The sequence below is a fragment of the Schistocerca americana genome, chromosome 1 (genome assembly GCF_021461395.2).
Source record: "Schistocerca americana isolate TAMUIC-IGC-003095 chromosome 1, iqSchAmer2.1, whole genome shotgun sequence".
Classification (NCBI taxonomy): domain Eukaryota; kingdom Metazoa; phylum Arthropoda; class Insecta; order Orthoptera; family Acrididae; genus Schistocerca; species Schistocerca americana.
In genome coordinates, this window is record NC_060119.1 from 766,484,134 (window position 1) to 766,501,524 (window position 17,391).

The 17,391-nt window shown below is 41.9% G+C and overlaps 1 protein-coding gene across 1 annotated transcript in view; it reads left to right on the forward strand.

Annotated features, from left to right (window-relative positions):
• The first annotated feature begins 1,170 nt into the window (after window positions 1-1,170).
• LOC124545441 (U-scoloptoxin(19)-Sm1a) overlaps window positions 1,171-17,391 on the forward strand; it is a 59,243-nt gene continuing 43,022 nt past the window's right edge. Inside the window, exon 1 of the mRNA XM_047124368.1 lies at window positions 1,171-1,264. Within this exon, the coding sequence (XP_046980324.1) occupies window positions 1,171-1,264 (94 nt within the window). The remainder of the gene's footprint in view (window positions 1,265-17,391) is intronic.

The window sequence follows — 17,391 nt, forward strand, 5'->3', positions numbered from 1 at the left end:
TATTATGTTCTTCTTGAAGTCTGTGGGTATTTCGCCTGTCTCATACACCTTGCTCACTAGATGGTAGAGTTTTGTCAGGGCTGGCTCTCCCAAGGCTATCAGTAGTTCTAACAGAACGTTGACTACCCTCGGGGCCTTGTTTCGACGTAGGTCATTCAACGCTTTGTCGAATTCTTCACGGAGTATCATATCTCCCTTCTCATCTTCCTCTACGTCTTCTTCCATTTCCATAATATTGCCCGCAATTACATCCCACTTGTATAGCCCTTCTATATACTCCTTCCACCTTTCTGCTTCCCCTTCTGTGCTTAGGGCTGGTTTTCCATCTGAGCTCGTGATATTCATGCAAGTGGTTCTCTTTTCTCCAAAGATCTCTTTAATTTTTCTCTAGGCAGTATCTATCTTACCCCTAGTGGTATATGCCTCTACATCCTTACATTTGTCCTCTAGCCATCCCTGTTTAGTCATTTTGCACTTCCTGTCGATCTCATTTCTGAGACGTTTGTATTCCATTTCGCCTGCTTCATTTACTGCATTTTTATATTTTCTCCTTTCATCAATTAAATTCAAATCTTTTCTGTTACCCAAGTATTTCTACTAGCCTTCGTCTCTTTACCTACTTGATCCTCTGCTGCCTTCACTATTTCATCTCTCAAAGCTACCCATTCTTTTTCTAATGTATTTGTTTCCCCCATTCTTGTCAATCGTTCCCTAATGCTCTCTCTAAAACTCTCTACAACCTAGAAAATTTTAACAATTTTGATCATTTTCGCGTACGTCTCCCTTAAGAAGTACCATCATCGTTCTTTCGGACATGCAGGGCCATTGCATCGTGCAGGCACTGCTGTTCCGCGTTTCGTTATAATTATCCAGCCTTTACGATTTCTCTGTAGACAATAGCGTCAACACAGGTAGTGAAAAGTCATGAGTGCCACTGTTGGTAACCAAACCGAAGTTACTCTCGAGATAGCCGTCATGTTTAGAGAGGCGACGCAGGGGTGAGTGGCCGACCCGCCGCTTTCTCCGGGGAGGCGACAGCGGCCGTGGTGAACGACCCGGGTGTTCCCGCCGCCTGCCCCCGTTTGCCGCCGGGATGGGGGCCCCCTCCCACGGCAGCCCGGCCGCCGCTATATGAGGCGCCCCCCGCGCTGCCGCCGTCGAGTCATCACCATGTCTGCTGAGGCTACGGCGCTGCTGCTGCTGCTCGCAGCTGCTGCACTATTCGCCGGCGACTACGCCGCGCCGCTGGAAGCCGATTCTGCAGGTGAGCGCCGGCCTCGTGTTGCTCTCGGCTGTGGTGGGCATAGGGTCACTGACAACCAGGTGCTCAGCAGCCAGACACCTGCTTATTCTACGGGTTTTGGCTGTCGTTATTGACAGCTTCAGAGAACTTAGGACTTGTACTCGCGTTTTAGCAAGACATCGGCGTCTATATAAACCTGTTCTCTTTACAGTGCGCTGCGGATGTTACTTTTTATTGCGCCCCCAATCTGTAGATATACCTCTATTTGTGGATGGAACGAATGGAAACTAGTACTTACTTAAGTACGTATTTGCCGACTATTATTACTACGATGTCGTTGTTGTTGTGGTCTTCAATCCTGAGACTGGTTTGATGCAGCTCTCAATGCTACTCTATCCTGTGCTAGCTTCTTCAGCTCCCCTACGATTTTTACCCTCCACGCTGCTCTCCAGTACTAAATTGGTGATCCCTTGATGCCTCAGAACATGTCCTACCAACCGATCCCTTCTTCTAGTCAAGTTGTGCCACAAACTCCTCCCCAATTCTATTCAATACATCCTCATTAGTTATGTGATCTACCCATCTAAGCTTCAGCATTCTTCTGTAGCACCACATTTCAAAAGCTTCTATTCTCTTCTTGTCCAAACGATTTATCGTCTACGTTTCACTTCCACGCATGGCTACACTCCATACAAATACTTTCAGAAACGACTTCCTGACACTTAAATCTATACTCGATGTTAACAAATTTCTCTTCTTCAGACACACTCAGCCTTGCCATTGCCAGTCTACATTTTATATTCTCTCTACTTCGACCATCATCAGTTATTTTGCTACTCAAATAGCAAAACTCATCTACTACTTTAAGTGTCTCATTTGCTAATCTAATACCCTCAGCATCACCCGATTTAATTCGATTACATTCCATTATCCTCGTTTTGCTTTTGTTGATGTTCAACTTATATCCTCCTTTCAAGACACTGTCCATTCCGTTCAACTGCTCTTCCAAGTCCTTTGCTGTCTCTGACAGAATTACAATGTCATCGGCGAACCTCGAAAGTTTTTATTTCTTCTCCACGGATTTTAATACCTACTCCGAATTTTTCTTTTGCTTCCTTTACTGCTTACTCAATATACAAATTGAATAACACCGAGGAGAGGCTACAACCCTGTCTCAGTCCCTTCCCAACCACTGCTTCCCTTTCATGTCCCTCGACTCTTATAACTGCCATCTGGTTTCTGTACAAATTGTAAATAGCCTTTTGAGTCGAAACAAGGCCCCGGGAGTAGACAACATTCCATTAGAACTACTGATGGCCTTGGGAGAGCCAGTCATGACAAAACTCTACCATCTGGTGAGCAAGATGTATGAGACATACGAAATACCCTCAGACTTCAAGAAGAATATAATAATTCCAATCCCAAAGAAAGCAGGCGTTGACAGATGTGAAAATTACCGAACTATCAGTTTAATAAGTCACAGCTGCAAAATACTAACGCGAATTCTTTACAGACGAATGGAAAAACTGGTAGAAGCCGACCTCGGGGAAGATCAGTTTGGATTCCGCAGAAATGTTGGAACACGTGAGGCAATACTAACCTTACGACTTATCTTACAAGAAAGGTTAAGGAAAGGCAAACCTACTTTTCTAGCATTTGTAGACTTAGAGAGAAAGCTTTTGACAACGTTAACTGGAATACTCTCTTTCAAATTCTGCAGGTGGTAGGGGTAAAATACAGGGAGCGAAAGGCTATTTACAATTTGTACAGAAACCAGATGGCAGTTATAAGAGTCGAGGGGCATGAAAGGGAAGCAGTGGTTGGGAAAGGAGTGAGACAAGGTTGTAGCCTCTCCCCGATGTTATTCAATCTGTATATTGAGCAAGCAGTAAAGGAAGCAAAAGAAAAATTCGGAGTAGGTATTAAAATTCATGGAGAAGCAGTAAAAACTTTGAGGTTTGCCGATGACGTTGTAATTCTGTCAGAGACAGCAAAGGACTTGGAAGAGCAGTTGAACGGAATGGACAGTGTCTTGAAAGGAGGATATAAGATGAACATCAACAAAAGCAAAACGAGGATAATGGAATATAGTCAAATTAAATCGGGTGATACTGAGGGAATTAGATTAGGAAATGAGACACTTAAAGTAGTAAAGGAGTTTTGCTATTTAGGGAGTAAAATAACTGATGACTGTCGAAGTAGAGAGGATATAAAATGTAGACTGGCAATGGCAAGGAAATCGTTTCTGAAGAAGAGAAATTTGTTAACGTCGAGTATAGACTTAAGTGTCAGGAAGTCGTATCTGAAAGTATTTGTATGGAGTGTAGCCATGTATGGAAGTGAAACATGGACGATAACTAGTTTGGACAAGAAGAGAATAGAAGCTTTCGAAATATGATGCTACAGAAGAATGCTGAAGATTAGATGGGTAGATCACATAACTAATGAGGAGGTGTTGAATAGGATTGGGGAGAAGAGAAGTTTGTGGCACAACTTGGCTAGAAGAAGGGATCGGTTGGTAGGACATGTTTTGAGGCATCAAGGGATCACAAATTTAGCATTGGAGGGCAGCGTGGAGGGTAAAAATCGTAGAGGGAGACCAAGAGATGAATACACTAAGCAGATTCAGAAGGATGTACGTTGCAGTAGGTACTGGGAGATGAAGAAGCTTGCGCAGGATAGATTAGCATGGAGAGCTGCATCAAACCAGTCACAGGACTGAAGACCACAACAACAACAACATTTTACCCCCGCCACCTTCAGAATTTGAAAGAGAGTATTCCAGTCAACATTGTCAAAAGCTTTCTCTAAGTCTACAAATACTAGAAACGTATGCTTGCCTTTCCTTAATCTATCTTCTAAGTTAAGTTTTAGAGTCAGTATTGCCTCACGTGTTCCAACATTTCTTCGGAATCCAAACTGATCTTCCCCGAGGTCGGCTTCTACCAGTATTTCCATTCGTCTGTAAAGAATTCGCGTTAGTATTTTGCAGCCGTGACTTATTAAACTGATAGTTCGGTAATTTTCACATCTGTCAACACCTGCTTTCTTTGGGATTGGAATTGTTATATTCTTCTTGAAGTCTGAAGGTATTTCGTCTGTCTCATACATCTTGCTCACCAGATGGTAGAGTTTTGTCAGGGCTGGCTCTCCCAAGGCTGTCAGTAGATACGATAGAACTTCAAAAGCCCTACAGGACTGGCGTGGAAGGAGCTGAACGAAAATCAAACAGTCTGGTCTGCGAATTCGATCTTGGAACTCATCATCAGTTTCACGTTACGAAATTACTCTTGACAAATCGTAACAATTTAAAAATTATGTTTCAGTCCAGTACTATAGAGGAATGGTAAGGCTACGTTACCAAGGAAAGTCTGCTTGTTACAGGTAAAATTCTCCTACTTTTCGACGTGACCTCCTTTTATGTACCCATTCGAGGTGGCACAATAGAGCATTGCATTCTCATTGTGGTGGTAGGGGCGCCACTCTCCACCTGATCACCGTAATTTGCGTTTCCCATCGTTACTCTAAATGACATACGGTGAATGCAGGGGTAGTTCTTTTGAAAATTACATTATGTATTTCATTTCTTACAGTTTCCCTACACGAGCTGCCGCTTCACCTCCAACGGCCATGTCGTCACGCGACGTAGATCCTCATCTTGCTTCCTTTCCTTCCTTTTGCACCTGCGCACTTTGTCGAACGGTTTTGCAATAACTAGATTCATCGCTGAAGTATAGTTCTACAACGCCTATGACATAACCAGCCAGTGACGCCTTAATCTCTTCATTGAAATTGGATAGCTGTGCGACCACTAATACCTTGCATGTGGTAATACCTGCATATCGAATATATACAGTGCCAAATCTGGTAAACAGGACGGATACTCGAATAATTCGTACATCAAATTGACCAGTTTTCCCAATGACAAAGCACGTTTTTAAGCTTATGAGTCGTTCTGATTTTTTTTTTTCTTTTGCAGTGCAGTCCCGGCACGTATCATTTCAAGATCCACAATGTCATGACGATTTGTGTGCTAACCTATTTATCCCTTGGAAGTTAATCAAAAATAACAGTCTTTGATATATTCCAGAAAACACTGCTCACAACTTTTCCAAGAGAAGAAGCCAAATTTTCCTATGGAGTTACAAATAAACGCACAAATACAGCTGTATCCACTTTAAAACTGCAAACATTGCAGAGATATTTTAATACTTCCATTTCGTCAACATTAAACGAATGCGGCAACAATATTCCACATAATGTTTTCGTAGTTAATTATTCATGCAGAACGAACTGTATTTTTCTGATATGCCTACGGCCTCAACAGTTTCGCAGTCTGTTAACTGCCCATCTTTCATGCTGTGCAGTTCAATAATATCTAATATCTTTGTCTGAAGTTTCGGAATGTTGTTCTTGTGGATCAGTTTCGAAAGCGGTGCGTCCTGTTTGAACGCAACCATTCATTTCTGAAATGCTGAAAATGAAGTAGAAAACAAGAGAGTTAATGATGATACGATATTCCATTTATCCGTACAACAAACCACACACAACACGAACTTTTTGAAACTTACTATAAACCAAACTAATCCGCTGATCAAGTTGACTGTTGATTTGCGCAATATATATCAACGTGAGGAAAAAATACATCAGTTTTGCCGGCCGCGGTGGTCTCGCGGTTCTAGGCGCGCAGTCCGGAACCGTGCGACTGCTACGGTCGCAGGTTCGAATCCTGCCTCGCGCATGGATGTGTGTGATGTCCTTAGGTTAGTTCGGTTTAAGTAGTTCTAAGTTCTAGGGGACTGATGACCACAGCTGTTAAGTCCCATAGTGCTCAGAGCCCTTTGAGCCCTACATCAGTTTTGCCAACCTTATCTCTGTGAGAGTCTGATTTTTCCCTTGTCTGATAAGTGAAGCTGTCCTGCTGTACAATTCGTAAATGGGACATGGAAAGTTTCATTACTTATATGCGATTATGTGGGATATTTGATTGGACCCCTTGCTCAAGGAAGTGATGTGATGAATATTCGCATGTAACAACTGGGATACAGTTTCACTATTTTGATTTTTTTATGTGCACCTAACTACTTCTAACGACTGGAAAATCCTCCGACTTCGCAATAGTAAGAAGAGACAAATAGTGTCCCTAAATTTCATCTCCATCCTCCGAGGCTACACTGCGCTTTCATCAGGTCATTTTGCATTAGTTTGCGTTCAGTTATTTTTAATCTACCGTCAAATAATGTCTCTGTCATAAATGACGTTGAAAACTCATTCACCACTGAATCTAATGGGTTTTTTTCCCACTTCATATAGAGAGGAAGTTAAAACTTCATTGTAAGAGTAAACATTAACACAGCAGGTATAGTCGCTGATGAGTTGTTATCAGGATTGATATGTCCCGAAAGCAATGCAATGTGTGGAATGTAACTCCTACTTGAATATTTCCTTTTTTATTATTTGAAAGAGTCTTATGAAATAGGAACCTTGTTCCGTACACTGGTGTAATTTCTTTAATATGAAATCTTAGTTGCAGACCATGGTTCAGCGTCTGACGTTATCAGCAGAGAAAGATCCATACAGCAGTACAATAGATGGAATGTGGCTCGTACAGAATATTTCTTTTGTTTATTTTATTAATCAAAAGAGTCGCATGAAAAAGGATCCTTGTTTCACACCCTGTTACAGTTTCCTTAACAAGAAATATTAGTAGTCAATCAAGGTTCAGCATTTAATGTCACTCTGAGCTTTGATCACAGCTGGAGCTACAATTCGATATTTGTCGCCTGTTGATACGAGCACAGAGGGGACTACATGGTGTTATAATAGCGTGTTCTCCGGTAGTTGCATAGGCGACACAGAAATGCTGTTCCATAAAAGTCGCTCCTCGACATCCAGCACCGAGGAGAATGTGCAAGTCGTACAGAAAATCTTCCCACGAAGTCTGCAGAAACCAACACGCCGAGCATCTAGAGAAAGTGGTTTAACGAGACACACGACTCAAACCACTCGGAAAGGGAATTAAATTTCAGTCTTCCCGTCACAGCGCCACATGTAGCTTTTTCTCTTACCTTGATGTTGAGGTCGACTTCTTCTGCTAGCGAGTGCAGCAGAGCCTTTGTATGTTAGCTAGGAATATTCTTCATACCCATGAGTGAGAACTGTTCTCCCACACATCGTCACCGTCTCAGCAGGTGTTCCACAGAGTATAATACTTTGTAATAGGACGTAATGCTCATGCAGACTTGAAAACTGAGCAATGGCCTGTAACTGATTTCTGAAATGGCACTTCCTGAAATACATTCGACCTAGGCAAGAAATTCAGTACTTTAGTTTACGAGCAAAATTCAATAGGGAGAACGTTATCGTTAGTCTGTTACGTCATCGTACAGGACTGTACCAGTTCCGATCACGTACCACGTGAACAAACGTTACCAGATACTCCACCGAAATTCTTCTGTGCCAGACTACCCATCTTGAGATTTATACATACAAGCGCAGAAGCAAAGAATCAACATCTGATGATATAAAGTCTCTGCAGAACGACTCAACGAAGGAATGAACTGAGTTCGAACAGAGTGTGATTCTGTGCATCCATCATGTTGGTTCATATGACACCGTTATATCGTGAAACAGTTGGAGGAAAGTTGAAAGGAGAGCTTTATCGTGGAACTTGATGTGACGACCAGATCGGTTGTATTGATCTGGTGGATACCTACAGATAGCGCTGACTTGAGAATATTGTACAGTTTAACATGCGATGCAAACCACTGTGAAGCTTCGATTTCTTTTATTTACTTCACTCTGTTTTGATACGAAACTTACAAAGTTTTCCGATTTATATCTTTGTTTATGGTCAAGGGCCTGCACAGGCTAAATTTGTAACACCGCTGGATGTATTGTAAATTTTTAAATTGCGTATCAATGCGCGAAACCCATTAGAACAAGCAATCTCAACATACGCTGAACAGAAAGAAAGAAACGATTTAATACGTCAGGAGATTTCAATTTACGCGTGTACATGTGGCTAATGGTTATCAGTATTTTAGGAAACTTTTTTATTGAATAGCGCACGAAGTTCCTTTTGTTCACGGCACTTCACCTGATTACCTCCTGCTGTGATTGTTTATTCTGTGCGTCAGGATGACTTCCACAATAAAAATTATTAGTAAATGATTTTTTAACGGGCAAGGAGTATATAGGGTATCTCAACTGAAAAATAGAACTTAGAGAGCGATTCAAGTAGAACAAATCAGGCATCTGTTCGCGTGTAATGACAGTAGAGGTCTTCTTCGATTTCTGTCTTATTCCGGACTGTAGACGATGCAGTTTTCACAATTTGAATGTGATGATGATGAATTTATACTTCTCTTTCCATTTTGGCCTTTGTCTGAAATATAGGCTAGTTATAATTACACTTTTGCTTCTTCAGAAGGCCCCATGAAAAACGAATGGTTTTAGGACGATAAAACATTTCGGAAACATCGGTAAGGACACCCGGCCGGTGTGGCCGAGCGGTTCTAAGCGCTTCAGTCTGCGATCGCTCCGGTCGCAGGTTCGAATCCTGCCTCGGGCATGGATGTTTGTGAAGTCCTTAGGTTAGTTAAGTTTAAGTAGTTCCAAGTTCTAGGGGACTGATGACCTCAGAAGTTAAGTCCCATAGTGCTCAGAGCCAGCCGGTAAGGACACGCGGAAGAGAATTATCGAATAAACAATTGAAAGAAATACATTTTAATTTCCACACGAGTGGGTAACATTTGTTAATTACGTACCACGTTTACTTTACACGTTACAGGCGTTGCTCAATCTGACGACCATCTGCATCGACGACAACGTGGAACCGCACTAGAGATACCATTTCCCAGTTGTTCGCAGCACTTGTCGAAAGCTGTCCTGACACAGCTCGTGGATCGCTTGAAGATCGCACATTGCGTCCAGCGTTCTCAGCCGTGGCAACAGCAACTTCGTCAGCAGTTTTTGGTGCAGTTGGCCGTTAGATTATTCCAGAGGCAACTCTCAAATCGCCACTCAATTATAACTTTCGAAACGTGTTCTTAAACCCCGTTGCGGAAAGAATACACGCGAATAGCAGCAGCACTATTGCTGTTGTTTTGATAAAGCAACTGTGCGAGTAAATCCACGCTCATCTACGTCGACTGCAACTATAATGCGCACTGATGCCTGTGTTTCAACCCTAAGTGCTGTACGGCCACCGACACCTAACGACAAGTCATGACACTATCGCTGCCAACAACGCAAATCCTACAGCGTAAGTCTGGACATCATTCCTATAAAGTTGGGTTCCTTTACCGTAAATAGTTTTCCGTCAACACTGGCTGAAGTAGTGAGAGTTTAATAGTAACTACCCTGTAAACGGTTAGTGTACTCTGCCGAAGTCAGTCACTTCTTCTCCTTATCAAATCACACATTGTTTTTGTTAACAGAAGCAAATTCTAGTCCTGTGTGTCGTTATCGTTATTCTTGTTGTTTTCCTTGTTATTTTCATTTTGGCATGCCACAGTATCATGATTTATTGTTTTCTTTCAATAAGTTTCATATATATTTATTTGCTCGATCAATTTCGTTTCCGTGTATTTGATTAATTTCTATAGCACTCCGTTCCTGACAAAAGTGTTGAACTGAGTAAAGATTAAATAAACTAAACATAATACAGGGGTTACTTTTGAATGCATTATGGGAACAGCAGTGATCAATAAAATTGTAAATAATTACTATTAAAAACAGTCTTGATCACAATTTATTTTATAAGGTGACCGGTTTCGACCACTGCTGTGGTCATCTTCAGACCATTGAGTGGAAACCCCTTTCTGTTGTGATTCTCCAACAGAAAGGGGTTTCCACTCAATGGTCTGAAGATGACCACAGCAGTGGTCGAAACCGGTCACCTTATAAAATAAATTGTGATCAAGACTGTTTTTAATAGTAATTATTTATAATACAGGGGGATAGTTTCTCTTCGTAGCCGCCCAGATCTCGTTAAGCCACACGTGTCAATGTCACACGTGTGTCCGAGGCCGTCGCATATTGACCGACTCTATGCCGCGCCACTCCGATACGGACGCCATCTCATTAGCTTATCGTGCGTTCGCTGTCGTTCAGCTGTCTCTGGAAAACTGTGTCTGATATTAGCAAGGTCAACGTGGCTAACGTTTGCGGCAGTATTGTTCTGTATGTGCTGCACGGTCTCATTTTTTTTATTTCCAGTCATAACTGACTAACAACGTGACACAGGCCGTGGTAGTGGGAACGTTGGAGGGGCATTCCACGAATTCAAAGGTCCACGACTAGAACGCTGTAGATTGTGGTTCTGAGATATCACATTGCGTACAACGGAACCTCTAAAAAAAATAAACTCCTCCCGCACAGACCGCCAAAAATACCGACTGGCCGCCGTGTCATCCTGAGCCCACAGGCGTCACTGAATGCCGATATGGAGGGGCATATGGTCAGCACACCGCTGTCCAGGCCGTATGTCAGTTTCCGAGACCGGAGCCGCTACTTCTCAATCAAGTAGCTCCTCAGTTTGCCTCACAAGGGCTGAGTGCACCCCGCTTGCCAACAGCGCTCGGTGGACCGGATGGTCACCCATCCAAGTGAATGTCCAGCCCGACAGCGCTTAACTTCGGTGATCTGATGGGAACAGGTGTTACCACTGCGGCAAGGTCGTTGGCCAACGGAACCTCTAGGACGAGAAAATTGCATTTCAGTATCATTTAGACAATGATCAGAGCAAAAGAATTTTAACTACACCAAACGTGAAGATAAATTGTACTTCTTCGAAGTGCTGGTCCCAGTAAGTTGTTTAACTTTATTCATTTCGATTACGGGATCGTATTATCACGCGAGCCAGTGGTGAACAATTCGCGGTCACTAAAATGATAGTGAAAGTCCTGTGACAAATTCAGAACTTGTCGGTAGCCTCATAGGGCGAGGACAACGTGGCGGCATCGAGTTTCATTCTCTCCTTTTCTTTCGTCTCGATATTTATCCTAATGAGAAAATAATTCTCAGAGTACGAAGGTCTACTACACACACACACACACACACACACACACACACACACACACACACAGAGAGAGAGAGAGAGAGAGAGAGAGAGAGAGAGAGAGACAGACAGATAGAAAGAATTTCTGTATGAGATCACGCATTGTGCGAAGGATCTAGTTGCTTTTGGGGTTGGCCGGCCGGGGTGACCGAGCGTTTCTACGGGCAACAGTCTGGAACCGTACGACAGCTACGGTCGCAGGTTCGAATCCTGCCTCGGGCATGGATGTGTGTGATGTCCTTAGATTAGTTAGGTTTAAGTAGTTCTAAGTTCTAGGGGACTGATAACCTCAGAAGTTAAGTCCCATAGTGCTCAGAGGCATTTGAACCATTTTTGCTTTTGGGTCGCTCCATAGAACGATAATAATCATACAGGAATTGTGCTCTTCCGACGTTTGTTGTAAATAATCCTACTGTAAATTCTGGGAAAGATTGTGTTGCAGTTATAAACTCAGACCTGTCTAATTTCGCTTCATTTGAGTATATTGCCATATTGAAAAATTTGCAATTCAAAACTTACTCAGGATACTCTATAAATTTAGGCAATAATCGTCATCAGTAGAAAAGTGAACGTTCAAGTGCAAAGCTCACCGGGATAACAGACAGAACAAATGGGTCAAAACTGCAACACTTCTTTTACAGCAGCGTGTTTATGTGATAAACTACGGTTATTGAGTGTTCTTGAATGTTGCCTAACAAAGTACGTGTCCTCCAACCCGAAAGCGCCTGACGTAGCGCCAACCATCGCTGCTGATGGTGACCCAGATTTACGATGCAGCGTCAAGGCTGTTCTCGCGTCAGCCCTTCTCAGAACGACGACGTGGAACGTGCTTGCGGCCTCTTTGTAACATGACTTCGGAACTCATTACCCTTGTGCGCCTCTGGTTGCTGTCATTTCCAATGTGGTGACTTCAACTATGGTCCTACCGTATCGGAAGCCTAACAATCCTTCCGCTTCCGTCATTAATCATCCGTTGTTTGTTCGCGAATTCCGCCACATAACATATTTCTTCTTATATTAATTCAGTTGCATCATATACGGTGAAATTATACATATGACTGTATGAGGGCAATGAATATCTTAAGACATGTCTGATGAGGGAACTAGTTATGTCTAATAGCCGACCTGTGGCGATTGATCTGTACAATAATTCCCAATAACCACTGTTCCCCTGCAGGGCGATGCCTGCGTTTGATGAAGATGTTATTTCTTGATTAACTTCATTGTATATTCACACAGATTTACTTTTACATTATTAAACATCCCGTAGCGGTCAGTTCTGAACATCTTCAGGTCACATAATAATTTATTGACAATATTATATAAGAAACTAGCTTCGCGCTCGTTGCTTCGCTCGAGTAGACTTATGGCTTGCAGAAATTTTTGCTTTGATTGTATTTAATCGAATTTTTATGTTGTTAATAATTGCAACACACTTTAGGCTTTTCATGTTAATGAAGGCTGCATAAGCATGGTCTTTTCCGAATGTACTTCTGATCAAAAAGCGATTCTGATAGCTGGAGTCCAAAGTTTGTGTTAATCATGCATTTTGCGTTCTTGTGGAGATATTTCCGTAGCAGCTTCCATCCCATAACAAATATTTCTTTATATCTAACCGAGTAGTGAAATACCACTTCTCACAAATTTAGCTTTAAAATTTTTTTTATGTAACGAAATATTTTCTAAAAAATTTTCAACCCCTATTGCACTTCATTAGGGGTTGAGTTTCCAGAAACGCTGAAACACATTTCTTTTTATTTCTAAGCCAGAAGTCAAATACCAGTCGTCATAGATGTAGCCTTACAAATCCTTTCAATAAAACTTTCACCCACTATTCCACCCCCTTAGTGGTTGAGTTTCTAAAAATGCTGAAACGTGCATTTTTATTTTCTGACTGAGAAGCCAACTACCAGTTTTCGTAGTTCTAGCTTCAAAATTCCGTTAATAGCGACTTACTTTCTAAAAGCCTTTAATCTCCTTCTTCATCCCCGAAGGAGTGGAATTTCGGACAATCCCTTCTTAAACGATGCCTACAGTATAAGATGCACACTCTCTCTAAACGTCAAGTTTCTGTCCTGAGCTCTTTGGACTGGGCGATGGTGAGCCAGTGAATCAATCTGACTATTTCACCCTCTTAGGGGTTTAGTTTCCAAAAACCGTAACAGAGAAGCCAAATACAAATTTTCATAGATTTAGCTTCAAAAATGCTTGCACAGTGAAATATTTCCATAAAAATATTTCAATAAAAATAAATAAAAATCTCCGTGTCTCCCCAGGGGGTTCAATTTACAAAAACTGAAACAGTGTTTTTTTATTTGTAAACGAGAAGTCGAATGTTTATAGATGTATCTTTAAAAATGTTTTATTAGTTCTTTAATAATGATATATTTTCAAAAAACTTTCACCCACTATTCCACTACCACTGGGTAAAATTTCCCAAAATGCTGGAACATGTATTTCTTTATTTCTGACCGAATGCCAATTACTGTAGGTCTAGCTTCTGAACTATCTTAATAGTGATATTTCTTTAAAAAAACCTTCTTCCCCTACTTCACCCCCTTAGGGTTGCAACTTCGTAAAATCCTCTTTTAAACGACGACTGCGGTATAAGATCCACACCTACTCCAAATTTTATGTTTCTATCCTTATCGATTTGGCCTGGGCTATGAGAGTCAGCCACGGGACATTGCGTTTTATATATAGAGATAATTAGCTGAGCATTATACGTGAAGCTGTTTTACAAAATCTCAATCACTCTATGGTATTATAAATAAAAAAACCTCGCAAAATTACGGATATGTTGTCTGATATGCAGATCTACTATTAGACACTACCCTATTCTGCATGCAGTCCTGAAAGAACTATCGTAGAGAAGTTTCTCAAATACCTTAGTCCCGTGAGCAACTACACAAAATCTTACATATTATTTCAGTTATTCTGAAATTCCTATAGTTGTGAACGATATACTCTTGATCAAACTGCAGGTATAATCAGGTGAGGCAGCATTAACAATACGCTAGCTACTGATAATTTAATACACGCAATTTTTTTCTGAATGTTCAACAAATCTGGTGTATTTAGATCAGAGAGCGGTCGCATTATTCGCAGACCTAGCGAAGAAGGCGAATAAATGTGAATTATTCTTATCTCTGGCATTTTCACTCCCGGCCTGTCTCCCCTCTATGGAACCTACATCACAGAGAACCCGTCAAACCGAGATGTCTAAAAACAGCGCAAGCACTTGTATGCACACCAAGGCTTGGGTGCCTCTGCGGACGTGATAGTTACTGACTTCTTCCCAGCAATAGCCGCCAGTCCTGAACGAGTTCTAAATTGCGAAGTCTCCGAATATGTCGCTGAATGTCTGTACGGCTAATTTTCACTCTTATGTCGCTGAATGTCTGTACGGCTAATTTTCAATCTATCACCTAATGCTTACAGCGCTGTGCACCATAAAACTCATAAAGACGTATTTTACGACGACCGTGTCGTAATAAGCACACAAAAATCTTTGTACTGCAGTAGGTGGCAAGAGTGAGAAATATGTGGAGAGGCAGGAGGTTCCAGAGGACTGATCTGTGGCAAGAATGTCTAAAAGATTAGCGCTCAGGACTGTATTGAAGTGACACAGAAAGCGGTCTGTCTGAGAAAAACGGTGAGAAGTCTGCAAAGTATCAAAGGATATCTGTCGTCAGTATTCGTACAGTCTTGCTGAGGTCCTAGGTGGAAGAAAATAGACGATTAAAGCGTAGTTTTCGGGTTATGCTGAATTGGTTACTGGAAGATGCTCACCCTATTCTACTTAAAACCACCTTTACCTAACGAATAAGTTGATGCTGTATTGTATCTTACGTGAGTACCGTATAATTTATCTTTTGCTCCTGGTCGATAGCAGATCTACAATGAAATTGCTAACGGCTGATTATTTCACCAGCACCATGCCGCTTGTATCTGCCGCGCGACACATGCATAACATGTACACACTGGTCTGACAGTTTCGTTGTTGTGCAGCTCAAGACTGACAAAGATGAATAGCTTGGTATGTGTTGAAACATCGAGCATTACGAAGTATATTACGCGGGAAGACTCACGCCTTACAAGGCGATAAAAGGCGCGCATGGCCGAGAATTCCCCCGGCTAGCAGTTAAGTCGTGATTCCCCGCTCGAGGCTGGGATGGCCAGCTGCCCTTGGAGCGCTGCCCTGTTACGTGTCCTGCGCACCGGCTGCCGCGAGAGTGCGCGTGAGCGTCAGCCGTAGCGTGACGTAGCAGCGAAAGTGCGCTTTCGCCTCGCCGCCTACGCAGAATTGGGGAGTCGCGCAACATATGTCAGAGCGCCCTAGCCCCGTGTCTCCGGTGGCCACATTCAAAGCTCATTGCTGTCTTCTTCGACAGGAATAGTGCTAGGATGTCAGTGATGTGCGTGTAGACACGATCGCTTCAAATAGGTTCCCAGAGACTGTTCAACAAAGTTGGGTGAAACCAGGGTCGCTGGTGTCTTTATTACTAACAAGGGAATTATTCTAGCTCGAAAAGCTAAAAACCGAATAAAATGACGTTAGTGTGTGGAAATGTGTTTGATGATGAAACCAGTGACAGTTACAACACTGACATGACACTGTCACACAAAACACACGTAACATAAACACAAAAAACATGCATTAACGTGAACATAAGTCAAAGATCGCAATTTATGTCTCCTAATGCATGAATGAGATTAAAAGAAGAAGTAATTAGAATAGTCCCTGAACAGATATTGTTCTAGAATCCACGTGAAAACCTGTGCACATCATTGTTAAGTAGTAATATAAATGAATACGAATGTAATATAAGATATGTAAGCAGTAATTCAAACAGTGTTAATATACAACAGTAACAGATCATATAAATTTATAAGTTATAGAGCGCACCAATCAGTCGTCCTTGTTTTGTAGGTTTTATTACGCAAATACAGATTTCGGCTATCAATGCAACATTTTCTAATCTCGATTCTTGTTAATTCCCTGTTGTTCGGGCGTCAGTCAACAACAGGGGACTAACATGCATCGAGATTAGAAAATGTTGCATTGATAATGGCCAGGCACTAGCCGAAATCTGGATTTGCGTAATAAAACCTACTAGAAAAGGACGACTGACTGCTGCGCTCTATAATTTACAAATCACATAACAGTCGATGAGTGCATCCACTTTCCAAATGGAAGGTAACCTGAGTAACAGATCATGCATATTATGCTATATATGCAAGATTAACAAGTGCATTACTCTCAGAAAGTAGCTGTGTCACACAAATATTTTGTTTCAAGGTTAATAACTGGGTTAGTTGTGGCTTGTTATTTCTGCTACAGCGGCATAAGATCTGTGTGTAACTTAACTGGAGTACATCGAGGCAGCATTTTATTCCAAAGCCATGTAAAATTTGTTTACTAACTAAACAAGTATTAGTAGTTGGTTCAAATGGCTCTGAGCACTATGGGACTTAACATCTATGGTCATCAGTCCCCTAGAACTTAGAACTACTTAAACCTAACTAACCTAAGGACATCACACAACACCCAGTCATTACGAGACAGAGAAAATCCCTGACCCCGCCGGGAATAGAACCCGGGAACCCGGGCGCGGGAAGCGAGAACGCTACCACACGACCAAGAGCTGCGGACTATTAGTAGTTGTTATGTCACAAAACAAACATTACCTCGCATAGCACCCCAACAAACGACTCCAAGCATATATCAGATTACATCTGCATGGATTGAACAAATCTAATTTTCCCGAGGAGAGATGTTCATGCTGATAATACTAAAATGGGTAACACCACACAGGCACACTGGACATGAAGTTCAGTACCAAGTCCCCTTCCCAAGTGGTGTTGGTGAAGGGACATTTATGTCTACTCTTTCCTGTCCTTTTATTCTCTTCTTAAATTATGCCATAAATTTACAGTTTCCCACTTCCAAATTCATGTATTTTTCTTTCAAAAATTAAGTTTAATTGCCGTAAGTAAATGAAATATAATACCAAAGAGCAGACAAAAGAACTCCAAGCAGCCCCACCTGCACGTGGTGCTGGCTGGGCAACAGTGCCCGTGG